At 35.2% G+C, this 15132-nt stretch overlaps 1 protein-coding gene across 3 annotated transcripts in view; it reads right to left on the bottom strand.

Moving 5' to 3' along the window:
- The window catches only part of PTPN12 (protein tyrosine phosphatase non-receptor type 12), a 102476-nt gene that overhangs the window by 57512 nt on the left and 29832 nt on the right, over positions 1-15132 (bottom strand). For all 3 annotated transcript variants that reach the window (XM_042965125.1, XM_042965114.1, XM_042965110.1), the window contains exon 2: positions 3323-3431. In XM_042965125.1, coding sequence (XP_042821059.1) covers positions 3323-3431 — 109 coding nt within the window. The remainder of the gene's footprint in view (positions 1-3322; positions 3432-15132) is intronic.

Genomic DNA, 15132 nt, shown 5'->3' with positions numbered 1-15132 from the left:
TTTATGACAGCAAGTAAATATACATCTCTAAGTGCAATTGCTTTTAATAACATTTTCCAAATTAAAATGACTAGAAATTTATTGGAAACTGACTTATCAATCCTTCAATAATTTAAAAGGAAAAAAAGACACTGCTAGTTTGACTATATAGCACAATGAATAAGAGCTCAGGATTCAGAGCAAGGTGTCTCAACCTCAACACCCCTGACATTTTGGCCTTGAATAATTCTTTGCTGTGGAGAGGGTGTAGCCTCTGTGTTATATAGGATGCAGGAGCATCCTTAGCCTCTACCCACTAGATGCCAGTAGCAGCATGCCCATTCCGTATCCCAGTTGTGACAACCAAAATGTTTCCAGACTTGCTAAATGTCTCTTTTAGGGGCAAAATCACCCTAGTGGAGAACCAGTGCTCTGAATATAAATTCTCATTGACTCTGTTAGCTGTGTCACAAGCTATTTAATCTATGTCTCAGTTTCCCATCTGCAAAGTGGCACATAATACCTACACCTCAAAGTTTTGTGATTATGGCAAATAATACATTTACTACAGAAACTGACAATACAAATCAGGGTTCCTATTTTTTAGAGGGGCAATTTAGAAGCACACCAGTGAACTTCCCCTGCTACCTCTATTTAAAATTGTTAAGCTTTCTATTCTCAGTTTTCTCTACATGCCTAATCCCCACTGTATTATCCTCAATACCGCTAATCACCATATGACAGATCATGTATGTTATTTGTATTCACTGTACATTACCTTAACTAGAATATAAACACCACAAGGGCAGGGATTACTGCCAGTTTGTTTTCTACGGAATCTCTAGCATATAGTATATGCTCAAATTTTTTTGTGGAATGAATAAATAAAATATAACTTAAGAAAATAGAAACCTAGAGCTGTTTAAGACTCATTTGCCCAGATGCCAGAAAAAGAAAGAAGAGAAAATGTGTTTTTAAAAGAATGTGCATTGGGACTCCTGGGTGGCTCGGTTGGTTAAGCATCTGATTTTGGCTCAGACTATGATCTTGCAGTTCGTGAGTTCAAGCCCCACATCAGGAGCTCGAGCCCGCTTCAAGGGAGCTTGAGCCCTGCTTCAGGCTCTGCATTCTCTCTCCCTCTCTCTCTGCCCCTTGCTCACTCTCCCAAAAATAAATAAATAAAATAGCATCCCTCTAAAAAAAAAGAGAGAGAGACAGAGAAAGAGAGAGAGAGACAATGTGCATTAATTCCAGAGTACATTAAGAGTATCTCAAGGGGTACCTGAGTGGCTCAGTCAGTTAAACGTCTGACTTCGGCTCAGGTCATGATCTCACGGTTCGTGGGTTCGAGCCCCATGTTGGGCTCTGTGCTGACAGCTCAGAACCTGGAGCTTGCTTTGGATTCTGTGTCTCCCTCTCTCTCTCTGCCCCTCCCCTGCTCATGCTCTGTCTCTCAAAAATAAACAAACATTAAAAAATTTTAAAAAAAGTATCTCGAGATTGGGGTACCTGGGGTGGCTCAGTCGGGTTAAGCGTCTGACTCTGGATTTTGGCTCTGGTCATGATCTAAAGGTTCATGGGATCATGCCCTGCATTGGGCTCTGTGCTGGCAGCTTGGGATTCTCTGTCTCCCTCTCTCTGCCCCTACCCTGCTCGCACTCTCTTTCTCTGTCTCAACAGAAAAAAAAAAAAAAAGAGTACCTCGAGATTATCGTGCTTAATAAAAACTATCCAGAAACCCATACCATCCACCATTCTGAGGAAGACTGGTAAGAAAGTAGAGTGTATTTTCAAAAAGCTTAATGAGTAGTTACTATGTGCTAGGTACAATCCTAAGCGTTTTAACATGAATTAACTTATCTAATGATCAAAATAATCATAAAAAGGATTATAATCTTTATCTCTATTTTGCAGATGCAGGGAAAAAGGCACAAAGAGGGTGAGTCCAAAGTCATATATTTTAAAAATTCTTTTGAGGTTTATTTATTTTGAGAGAGATAGAGACAGTGTGAATGGGGAAGGGCAGAGAGAGAGGGAGAGAGAGAGAATCCCAAGCAGGCTTTGCACTGCCAGTGCAGTCTGACGCGGGGCTCAAACCCACAAAACTGAGATCATGACCAGAGCCGAAACCAAGAGTCGGACGCTAAACCGACTGAGCCACCCAGGCGCCCCCAAAGTCATATAAATAGCAGGTGGTAGAAGCAGGATTTGAACTTCAGAGTCAAAACTCTTCACCATTATACTATGTAAACTTGCCACTTAGTAATTCTGCTAATACTGGCCACCCACAGATCCCACAGCTGAGAATACAGTTGAACAACAACAAGAAAAAGATGAAGGATTAAATGTATGCAAAGAAGACCATGAGAAAGAGAGGGAAGCAGACAAGAGAGGGAAGAGGTCATTTGAAAGAAAGAGATCACGGAAGAAGAAAATTTCAGAAATAGGGACTAGTCAATGGCATCAAAATAGTTAACAGAAAGGGGTAAACACTGAACAAAGTCACCAAATCCAGCATGAAGAAAATCACTGGAAATTTTTTCAAAGACATTTTAGAGAGAACAAGCTTAAAAAAAAGCAAAAACAAATTTTTCAAGTATATCTCAATAAGGCTGGAGAAAACAATGAATTAGAGTTGAGGGAATGGTGTCATGGAATGGAGCTGTTTTAAGACAGTTGAAGGGAAAGAAAAAGACTAGTGGCAGCTTTAAGGGACAGCATGCATGATGTAAAGTTTTTATTCTGTAAAATAGGACACATGGAAGTATGCATGCTTTTAGAGTTAAAGGTATTCTGCCGAAAACCATGCTATTTAAGAATACAGTTACATTATTATAATATAATGCTATCAGTCTAATTTATACTCTCAGAGATACATATTTAGACTACTGAGTACAGCCGACATGCAGGCATGAACCACCTTATGGTTCACTTTTTCATGCATAATTAATGTTCTGATTGTGAACAGGGAATAGATAAGAGTTAATATTTTTGGCATTTTATAAAATTTATTCCATTATACTTACTGAATTATCTATTTTATTTTAACAAAAAAACTTCTTTGAACAGGAGTCCACAAAAGATATTCTTACTTGGATTTTTTTTGTATTTAAAAGTAAGTATCAGAATAATTGTGATGCTTAAAGAAAAAAAAAGCAAACAACAAAAACTACTTTCAGAAGGAAGAACAAGAAGCACAATCACAAATTATTATCTTATAGTGTACCTTACAAAAGAGGTACTAACTCCTTAACAATCAAACTCATTAGGAAGAATAAAACTAGTTTAGGATACAAACTTATTAACATTTCCATTTGTTCTATGAAGGGCATTTCAAACTTACATGGCAGTATGTCCTTATATCTGTTCTTTTTAACATTTTCTTCTTTTTCTCCAGTGGCTGTAGGATAAATCTTTTCTGTTCTATATTTGGTAGACAATCTTCTTAATCGCTTAAAATACAAACAAAAAAATTTAAGTTTATACAAACGTTAATATTTTCAAAATTTTAATGATTTACAAATAGCTCTTTATTGAATTTTGCTAACCCCAATTCCTTATAACTCATTTTCCTATTTTTCCAAGCTCACAGTATTTCCCTATCTCTTAATAATTAACCCTAAGGATAATTGTTTTTTACCCTAAGTGCAAACATAAAATTAATACTCCAAACAGCACTCAAAGGGGACACTAAAATAAAAGTAAGAAATTTGTTTAAAGACATCATTAATAAGCTAAGTCAGAATATTTAACTCAGTCCTTAACTTACTCAAGTAATTTTAGTGTTTAACTATGGGTCCCTAAAACCAAGTAAATAATGCGTAAAAGATTATGTACAAGTTTCTTTATTCCTTCCCTCAATAAACCTTGGGCACCCATGATGTGCCAGGCTCCTTCCAAGGCATAAGCTAATAATTACTTATAAGACACTACAAAACAAAGTTCTTTCATATTGAATTGGAAATGTCTAACAAAGACCAATTCTGCTTATTCACTGCATTACAGAAGTGGTTTGTGAGTTAGTGACAAATTCTTACCACATATGGCAGTAGGGATGTTCTTTGGGCTGGAATATTTCTGCGTGTCAGTAATACACTTCCTGCTTTCAGAAGCACTGAAAGTCAGCATTGTGAATTGTTTAAATTCACTACTCAACTACATTGCTGAAATTTAATTTCAAAGGAGCCTACTTTCTTCCAGGCTTAAAGACATATTGAAGGCATTTTGGTTTTACTATTCAACAAATTATTGAATACAAATGAAATGAACAAAGTCTGGTAACATTTAACTTTTTCACCATTTTACTTTTACAACTTGTGATGCTGATATTTAAGCAGTGAAACATTTTTTTAAATCACAGATAGATTATACATAGAATAGTGAGTCTTCTGTTTCTTTGAAAAACCACTAAACTTTATCATGACAATTCTTAGAGACCTAAATCAGGAATACACATTTTTTTCAGTAAGATGAAAAGACTTATTAGAATCCTGTTCTGCACTGGCACAACACTGAAGTTAAATTCCCCACATTTATGATGCTATTTTCTATGGTAATAAAGTTCTCAAAGTAGGATAGGGGAAAAATTATATTTGAAAGTAAATGGGCTGTTGGTGAGGATGTGGGAAAACCAGAACTTTAATACAATGCTGGCAGAAGAAAACATTAACACAACCCCTAATGAGGGTAATTTGGCAATTTTAAATACATATATCCCCTTAACCCAGGAACTGCACAGGTGAAATGATATATCATGCACAAAGTTATTTATTGCAGCATTGTTTTAAAACAGCAAAGGACTACAATCAAAAATGTCTATAAATAGAAGACTGACTAAATAGATTCATTTCATTTATACAAGTAAATATGATAATGACTGAAAACCATTAAGAAAGTTCTTTATATATAGTGATATGGAAATACTTCAAAATACATATTAAGTGTAAAAAGCATGGAACACTACAGTGTATATAATATACTACTGTTGGTGTTAAGAATAAAAATATTATTTGCATGTCTTTGTACATGTGCATAAAATATCTCTAGAAGAGAAACTATTAACAAGGTTGTTGTCTATGGAGAAGAAAAATGAATAGCTATAGGAAATGGATGAGAAAGAAACATTACTATATGCCATTTCATACTTATTAGATTATATAAATGTATTGCCTATTCAAAAAATTAAATGTTAAGGGGGGCCTGGTTGGCTCAGTCAGAGGAACATGAGACTTTTGATCTCAGGGTCATCAGTTCAAGCCTCAAGTTGGGTGTAGAGATTACTTAAGTAAATAAAACTTAAAAAAATAAAAATGCTACAAAAATTAAAGGAAAATAGAAAAGATTGCTCATGATTTTCTTAATCCACATTAACAAAGATCTTCCCAGTTATGCACATATACATCTTACATATATAATTAGACTCTATAATGTTTTTTTGTTCAAAGATTTTAATTTTGTTATAGTATCTTAATACATCAAAATATTGTATGTGAATGTGACCTACAGAAGGATATCAATCTAAATATTTGCAGAAACACCAGGGGAAAAGGAATGTAACTTAGGTAATAATCACTGAAAAAAATTATAGAACTACAAAGAAAAGGAAGAGGGGATGTATTTAATTATAAAATATGAATACACTTCTGGAATATCTGCTGCAATCACTCCAAGCATTTCTTTTTTCACCTGATGAATTATGTTATTGAGAAATGGGCAAAATAAAGATTTTATGTGAAATGACTTCCTTTTTCATATAATAAAACTTAACACTTTTGTGTACAAATAAGTATCTCATTTGAGTCCGAATTTTTATATATCCAGTTTTCTTGAAGCCTAGCACAACATGGAATGCTTTCTACTTCAAGCTTCCCATGAAGAATGTTCTATTAAAATAAGCCTACAGAAGTAGTGTACTTAAAAAGTTTCATACACATCAGAAATACTCATCTCTGGTGTAGTATAAATAAAACAAAGATGATCTGTTAAACATAAAAACTTTGTACATTAAAAAAAAAATCAACATCAAAAAAATTCTACCCAAATGTATCAAAAAGGTATCAGGGCGCCTGGGTGGCTCAGTTGGTTAAGCGTCCAACTTAGGCTAGGTCATGATCTCACAGTTCATGGGTTCTCACAGTTCATGTGCTGACAGCTCAGAGCCTGGAGCCTGCTTTGGATTCTGTGTGTGTGTGTGTGTCTCTCTCTCTCTGCCCCTTCCCTGCTCGCGCTCTGTATTCCTCTCTCTCAAAGATAAATAAACATTAAAAACAAAGTTAATATGAGGATAATACCCACACTCAGAAAACAAGCCTCCAAATCTTATCCATCTTTTAAGTCCTGGCTCCATCAAAGTTTCTTATGTCTCTCGTGCAAAAATAATCTTTCCCTTCTGAGTTCTGTTTAGACTATACACATTCTTAAAACACCACTTCCTTCTCTTTATGATAAATATATAAAGAGAATACACTTTACTTCCCCTACCAAACTGTAAGCTCTGTGAGTACAAGATTATAGTCACATTGATATTTAAGGCCCTGTACCCCTAGAACATATTAAATGCTTACATGTTAAATAAATTAAATTTAGAATAAGATTTGAATGCTGGCCTAGACAAAAAATTTTGTTCTTTTAATATATCATAATTAACATCCAAATAGTGCTTGAAGTAGAGATAGCACCAAACCTCATTTAACTACATGAAATGGAAGTATCTACACATGCAATTTCATTTTAACTTCCTGACCACCAATTCCATTTTCTCTAAGTGAAATTAATTACTAGGAAATTAATTAATTGAGAAACATGTTGTAAATACTAAGGCATCTTATTCGTAAGTAGAGTGCATGTGACAGACTGTGTGAAAATAGCATTAAGGAAAACACTAATAAAATAATTCATTCATTAAGCTTAATAATTATTTAATATAATCCTAAAGCAAGAAAGTACTTTGAATCATTGACTATCCTAATTGGGCGAAAATATAGCTAATTGGCATATTTACATAGGCTTATAAATACCAAACCTTGTGTCATATTTTCTTTTCTTTATGCAAACAAAACTAAAGGCCTTTAAGAAAGATTTCCAATTGTCTATCCTTACACATCTTGAAAAAGTCACAAAATAAATTCTTTTAAATAATTTCTTATCTCAGAATTACTGTCCTAAAAGGCAAATCTGATCATTTAAATTTTAGTCCCTCACTTAAAAATCCTCCAGTGGGTCTATTAGCTCCAAGAGAAACTACCAATTCCTTTTTTAATTATAACACATTTTGAATGCTGCCTGTCCAGTTTCCTAGCTTCTTTTTAGAACACTCTCTTAGAGTTTGATGCTTCAGCCATGTAGAATCACTTACCACCACCGTTGCCACAAGCAACCCTTCACTCCTCAACATCACAGTTTGACAATTTTTACTCTTGCTGGTGAGTTAATAGTAGGACTCTGGCTAAAGTGTCATTTCCTTTGTGGAGCTTTCTCAAACCTTTCCTTAACAGCTCCTCAGCTTCCAGCACTGAATAGTCAACAATACATTACCCTATTACCACTTGTGAGATTCAATCTTATATGTCTCATCCACTGAACTATAAAACTGAAGGCAGACACTAGACTATCTTATTGGACTTTAGAGATCAATGAATTATGTATATGACCATGATCTAATGCAAATAACATTAAAAATGGGTAATTCATTTCTTTATTGAGCTTTCTTAGACAAGTCATACAGATGTCTCTAATACATTATAATTAAAAAAAATTTTTTTTAACATTTATTTATTATTGAGACAGAGAGAGACAGAGCATGAGCATGGGAGGGGCAGAGACAGGGGGAGACACAGACTCTGAAGCAGGCTCCAGGCTCTGAGCTATTAGCACAGAGGCTGACACAGGGTTCAAACTCACAAACCGTGAGATCATGACCTGAGCCAAAGTCAGACGCTTAATTGTCCTGAGCCACCCAGGAGCCCCTCTAATACATTATAATTTTTAACACAAACAAAACCCAAATTTAATATTCACTTTGTTTTAAAGTTCCAAATTATTTTCTCTTTCCTTCTTTTTTCTTTTTTTTTTTTTTGACATTTAAAAATTTTTTATTTTTAATGTTAATTTTTGAGAGACAGAGAGAGACAGAACATGAGTGGGGGAAGGGCAGACAGAGGGAGACACAGAATCAAAAGCAGGCTCCAGGCTCTGAGCTGCCATCACAGAACCCAATGCAGGGCTTGAACTCATGAGCCGTGAGATCATGGCCTGAGCCGAAGTCCAACGCTTAACCAACTGAGCCACCCAGGTGCCCCATCCTATGAACATTTTAATAGTGAGGTTTGGGGCTCTGTAGGACCTTGGTGGAGTCCTACCTTCCTCCCTGCCCCTCATATCCCACTACACAGGCACTGCCTCCTCCCTCACCCCCCACCACCCCCCACACCAGGGCACACTTTCATAAGAAAGAAAATACTTGAATGTCTTCTCACTCAGTTACCTTTTTGTGAGAACAGATCTTTTTTTTCTTTTTTTCTTTTTAAGTTTTTTTTTACTTATTTTGAGAGAGACAGAGACAGCGTAAGTCGAGGAGCGGCAGAGAGAGAGGGAGAGAGAATCCCAAGCAGGCTCCACACTGTCAGCCCAGAGCCCAATGCGGGACTCAAACCCAACAAGCTGTGAAATCATGGCTTGAGCTGAAAGCAAGAGTCAGACACTTAAACGACTGAGCCACCCAGGCACTCCTCTATTTCTTAAAACACAAAAATTTTATTTCCTTAATCCTAAATCAATAAACTTATTCTCAAAGGCTTCTAAAAGTCACATGCAATAGAACTATGCTCTTTTTAGATATCCATTTGTGTGTCAAGATTTGAGTTCCTTAACAAAGTAGAACAGTTTCACTGCTTATCAAAGACTTTAAGCTAATGAGTATGTGTTGTGTGCTGTTTGTTGTATCTGTCCAGTCAAACAGCTGTATACCGGACTGTCCACTGGGTGTCTCATGAGCATTACAAACATGTCCAAATGGCACTACCATTCAACAGTTGTTCAAGCCTAAAAGCTAGGAATCATCCTTGATTCCTTCCTTTACTCTCTCCTACAACATCCAATCCATCATCAAATTGTGTTACCTTCAGGTCTAAAAAATATCTAATTCTCTTCAGATTCACTGAACACTTAGAATTCATAATACATTGAGACAAGAAAAGTATTAAACTTAATTGTTGGCTGGATTTTATATCAGGACAATTAAGAAAAAAAATGGACACAAAAAGTAATAGAGCTAAAATGGAAATTAAGCTAACTCAAATTATTTTGGGAATAAAATGGAATATAAATAAATTAAATATTGGAGCTCAAGACTTCTCTTGCTATTACCAGGCCACACACTATGGTGCCAAATTCCTCAATGTCAACACTTAAAAAACAGTATGAGTTCCAAAAGACAATAATTTTAGTAAATATGCACACAAGAATATACAAATCATAAAACTGTACTTCAAGGTGAAATCAAAATGAAATCATACTTTAAGCTTAAAAGTTATATTGTAGCAAAATACAAGAATACCTAACACATAAAATAGTAGTACATTTGCCACTATTCTGAAAAATTTCTGAAGCAATTACTGGAGAATCTATCTGAATTTTAAAAGGTATGGAACTTGGCAAACAGTTGGAACTAAATAATAACTGTTAAATGAAGAGATTCACCTGGTTTTATACCTGAAATATTTAACTGTCCTGTTACTACAAGTTGTATGATCATTAAGTCAAAATATTTTTTAAGCCCAAATACAAAGTAACAGCAACAAGTAGTAAAATCATAGGATTTTCCACTAAAACTATACCATCTCTAACCAACTTTTCTTAAATCTTTACAAACCTATTTATATAAAAATATGCATATTACTAATACCTGTTACAAGCAACTAAAAAAACCAAAAGGTCTTTAAACTATACATCTGCAATGCCTACCTTTAAGTGTAAAATATGCAACTCTGCCTTTCAAAATTCATCTTCCTATCTTTGCTCATGCTTTACCTGCTGCTGTATAACAGACTAAATTGTCTGCCATTCTTTTTCAGATACCAAAGCTATGCCTTCTCATTTGAAGCTAAGTTAGGATTGATAGTAAAGGGCACATTGTGAAGTAGGGGCCAATCATATGGGTCTTTAGGTAACAAAAAGATTTTATTCTTTGTTCTTGTTGATTTCAATGCTTCAGTTATTTCCCTCGTAGTATACACCAAACAAACTCCTTGCTTTCTTCTAGATCACTACAGAAATTGTCTTGCTAAAACATTTCCTGAGACTACTCCTGGCACCAACCTCCATCTTCCACTTCCTCCCAAAGTGCTTCCTCATCGCTACCCACAGCCCTTTATATACGCGTCTAATCTAGAACATAGCACAATCTACAACAGTTAATATGCCATCAGAACATGGATTCCCTGAAAATGCACACCCTGTCTTCTTATTCTATTAATACCAGCTACTACCAGCATAACCCATGACAAATAGTAGTAATTTAGATCTTCTCCAGTGTTAATGTCCAAAGAAAATGAATACAAATTAGAATTGACCAGTATACTTACGAAACAAATTTCTCTGCCCTCTTACACTTCATTATCACTTCACAATGGGACAGCTTTGAGTCAGAGAAGCTGGGATTCAATTCCTATATCCATCAATTACTAGCAAAGGAGAACTCAACGTAGCACCTTTATAACACTTTCTGAAGGGGTAAGCAGTAGACCTTAATTTTGAGAACTTGTTTTAAAATAAACCTCTGCACTACAGACTTATATTTTAAAATAATAAATATGGCAAGCATAAAAACTAAAAGAAAATAAAAGTTATAGAAAATTCACAATAGTCTATAATCGTTTTTTGCACAGCCTAGACAGCAAGCAAAAATTTTCCTTAAAGGAAAGCCTCCTGCTCTTGGGTCAGAAGAGAAAATACAGTGCTTTCTCAAGATGGAAGTAAGTTAGGAGGATGTATGCAAGTTTATCCTCTCTCTACCTCCAAATTATATTCTTGTGGAAATAAAGTAGAAGTCCATTTGAATGACGAGGACAATAGTTTTGTGATATATACTAATGTTACTGAAATGAAGATATTTAATACAACAAATGGAAAAGAAAAGAGTTCCCAGGTTTGATTACTTTGTTTCTACACACAAGTTCTTACCTTTTCTTTCATCTCTTCCTCAATCATTCTGGTCCTCTAACCATTTAACTCATGAAACTGTTGGCTCCAGATTTTACAGGTCAATCCCAAATTCAAGTGTTTTGTTCCATTGTCTCCACAGCAAATTGCTCAAAAATTCCAAAATTGGGGTATTAAACCTATGGCCTCTGACCATGCCACCCTTCATCTATCTGGTAATGTGTCTTGATTTAAGCAAACACTGTCACTTCAGTCCCCATTACCCTTTAGTTTACACTGGAAAATACTTTGCCAAGCTCAGACTCTTAAAGTGTTCCAAAGCAATCTATCACCAACCTCTATATTCCATAACATAGACTATGAACCATACAGTAAAATTGAGAATACTGAGCTCCAGCTTTAACACATTAAGCCATAATAATACCAACTGTCCAACTAAAAAATTAAGGAAGACCCCCAAATTAATAGCATGATTACAGAATTTTTACTTATCTTTGCCAAAACAAATACAGCACAGGAAGAGTCACCTTAGAAGTTTAACAGAGTTCAATACATATTTACCACTATATGGAAATAAATTATTTTTTGCTAGGCTACACTGCTTCAAAGCTGTGGTCAACAGACCACAGTTTTAAAGAGAAACTGGCACTTCCTAGTGAACCATTAACTCCTGAACCCCTTAAAATTTTCATTCTTCCCTTTACCACTTCTACTGAAACTTTTATGAAGTCACCAAAAATATCCAAATGACACCAAAATCTCAAAGCCTTAATTCCTATTAAGTATTTAACAAAGATGATCCTCCCCTTTTAAAAACTCCTTTCTTAGATCCATGAAGCAAGGGTCCCTTGATTTTCCTTTTACCCTGCTAATTACGCCTTTCTGGTTCCTCTGCTTCCCAAATCCTAAATGTTGTGTTCTCTTAGGGAACTGTTCTCTCCTCAGATTTCATCTTTTAGCGAGGTTATCCCCTACCTATTGTGACTTTAACAAGTACATTTATGAAGATCCAAAAATTTCTATTTCTATCCTGACTTTTCTCTTCAGTTCTAGTTCCATATTCAAACTGCTTATTGAACATCCCCCAAAGCAATTCAAACCTAACTAGATAAAAAGAAATCTACCTGACTTTTCAAATGCTTCTATGTCTCTTTCTTTTCATGGCACCTCTACCCTCCTTACCTCTTCAGCCTTAAGAACTCCTAGTAGTTTTGGGCTTTCCCCGGAACCCTTATCTATCTGACTTGTTTCCTCTCACACCCCATCAATTTCAATTTCTGAAGAATCCACCTCAGTAAGTATCTCCTAAACCTGGCCTTTACTTTCTAGGATGGAGACAAAAAGTTGTTTTCATATAGGATACAGGTTACTTAATTTTCTTTCCTTTAATTACACTGTTTCAATTAAAAATAAAAAGATTTAAGAAATCCTTTGAATGAGGGAAAAGAACAAACTTAGTGGGCATAACAAAATAAATACTATAATTAACATTATTTATGTAATAATTACTTTTTGAATATGATAAACTAATTACATTAATTAATACATGTCAAGGAGTAAAGGCAGAAGAAATGCATTTTTTAACCATGCATGTAAAGCACCCTACATAGCACCTAGCATAGAGCATACCTTTAAATACAGAAAAATTGAGGGGTGCTTGCATGGCTCAGTTAGTTAAGCATCTGACTTTGGCTCAGGTCATGATCTCGTGGTTCATGAATTCGAGGCCCACGTTGAGCTCTGTGCTGACAGCTCAGAGCCTGGACCCTGCTTTGGATTCTGAGTTTTTTAAACAGGAACTGGAGCTGATAATGAGCACTGTGATCTCAAATATCTCACTCCAGTATGGCACCAAATTGCCTCTCTCTCTCTGCCCCTTCCCCACTTGCACTCCATCTCTGTCTCTCAAAAATGAATAAACGTTAAAAAAAAAATTAAATACAGAAAAACTGACATGAGTATGTAAGATTTATTAATAAATGAGGAATTTAACAGAAAATTTTCATTAGCTGCTTCAGATTGGCTGAATTGGCAGACACCAAATTATGTTTATTTGTATATTCAAATATACTGCCAAATTTTTATTCTTAAAAAGCAATTTAAGGGGCACCTGGGTGGGTCAGTCAGTTAAGTGTCTGACTCTTGATTTCAGCTCACAGTTCGTGAGTTCAAGCCCCACATTGGGCTCTGCGCTGACAGTGCAGACAGAGCTGCTTGGGATTTTCTCTCTCCTTCTTTCTCTCTGCCCCTCCCCTCCCCTCTCTCAAAATAAATAAACATTAAAAAATATAGCAAAAAAAAAAAGCAATTTAGTCAAATTTTGTGTGTACCCTAAGATTTGGTGCCACACTGGAGTGAGATATTTGAGATCACAGTGCTCATTACCAGCTCCAGTTCCTGTTTAAAAAACTCAGAAAGCAATTTTTAACTGTACATTGCAAGTCTATTTAGACCCATTAGACAAATCATAAGCCAAATTCTAAAATGGTAGAATAAACTGTCATCGACGTTCTAATTCTTCCATTATTAATCTACACAGAAACCACATAAGCCCTAATTGTTATATATATATATATATATATATATATATATATATATCCAAAAGCTTGAAAATTACCTAGCAAACCAGAGTAAGTTTACAAGCTGTATTTTTGCACCTTCTCATTTCAACTCCCCAAGTCTAGTAATAACTAAAGCATTACTATTGAAGGATCTGTTGTGCCAATTTTTCCTATCAATGCATAAAAATGTTCTTGTTTAATAAAAGGTATTTATGTTTTAAGATATAAAAAATTAAGTGTAATGAAGGATCTACTTTAACACAATCATTACCATTTTTCAAAAAGGAGAGACTAAGCAGAGATAAAGTCACGTTAGATTGCCAAACTTTTGTCTGTACTATTAGGTTTTAAATTTGTAATAGAAGCACAGTTTGGCAACTCCTCAAAAGGTTAAATATAGAGTTAACATATAACCCAGCAACTCCACTCCTAGGTATATGCCCAAGAGAACTGAAAACATAACTCTGCATAAAAACTTGTACACAAACGTTCAAAACAGCATTATTCATAAAAGCCAAAATGGGAAACAGCTCAAATGTCTGTCAAATGATGAATAAACAAAATATGGTATATTCATACAATGGAATATTGTTTAGCCATAAAAAGGAATGAAGTACTGATAACATACTCAACAGATCAATCTTGAAAACATTATATTAAGATATACAAAAAGCATATATGATTCCATTTATATGAAATGTTCAGAATAGGAAAATCAATAGAGGCAGAAAGTAGATTAGTGGTTACCACAGTATTGGAGAGAGGGGGAAATAAGATGTTACTGGTAATGGGAATGGGGTTTCTCTTGATGAAATGTTCTGAAACTAGATAGTAATGACAGATGCCAGCTTTGTGACTATACTAAAAACCACCAAAATATGCATTTTAAAGACGTGCATTTTTATGGTATATACGAATTAATCTCAATATATGTGAATTTGCCTCAACAAAGCTATAAAAAAATTTATAAAAAATTTATTAAAAAGTTATAAAAAATCCTTAAAAGGAGGTTAATAGGAATTATTAGCAGCATCAGAGCACGCTAACCAAGGCATCCAGTCCCATCCAGTAGTAAGGAATATCCATCCTCCTCAAAATGAGTCTTACTCAGCCTCTGTTCTTCACTACAGACATTCTCATTAGAACATTAATTTGACAGAGTCAAGCATAACAAGACTGCAGAATCTGGTCTACACAGGGTAACACAAAAAAATCACAATCAGGTCTACTAGAAACTTGTGCCAGTGAACTTAGCACACAACTCTTTCAGGGAAGGATAGGTAAGTATGATGAATAAGAAAGATAAAAATGGGGGCACCTGGGTGGGCTCAGTTGGTTAAGGGTCCTACTTCAGCCTAGGTCATGATCTCACCGTTGCCGAGTCCAAGCCCCACATCAGGCTCTGTGCTGACAGCTCGGAGCGTGGAGCTTGTTT

The sequence above is a fragment of the Panthera tigris genome, chromosome A2, assembly GCF_018350195.1.
Source record: "Panthera tigris isolate Pti1 chromosome A2, P.tigris_Pti1_mat1.1, whole genome shotgun sequence".
Classification (NCBI taxonomy): domain Eukaryota; kingdom Metazoa; phylum Chordata; class Mammalia; order Carnivora; family Felidae; genus Panthera; species Panthera tigris.
The sequence above is the reverse complement of the archived record's forward strand: the minus strand, read 5'-3'. Positions and strand labels throughout refer to the sequence as shown.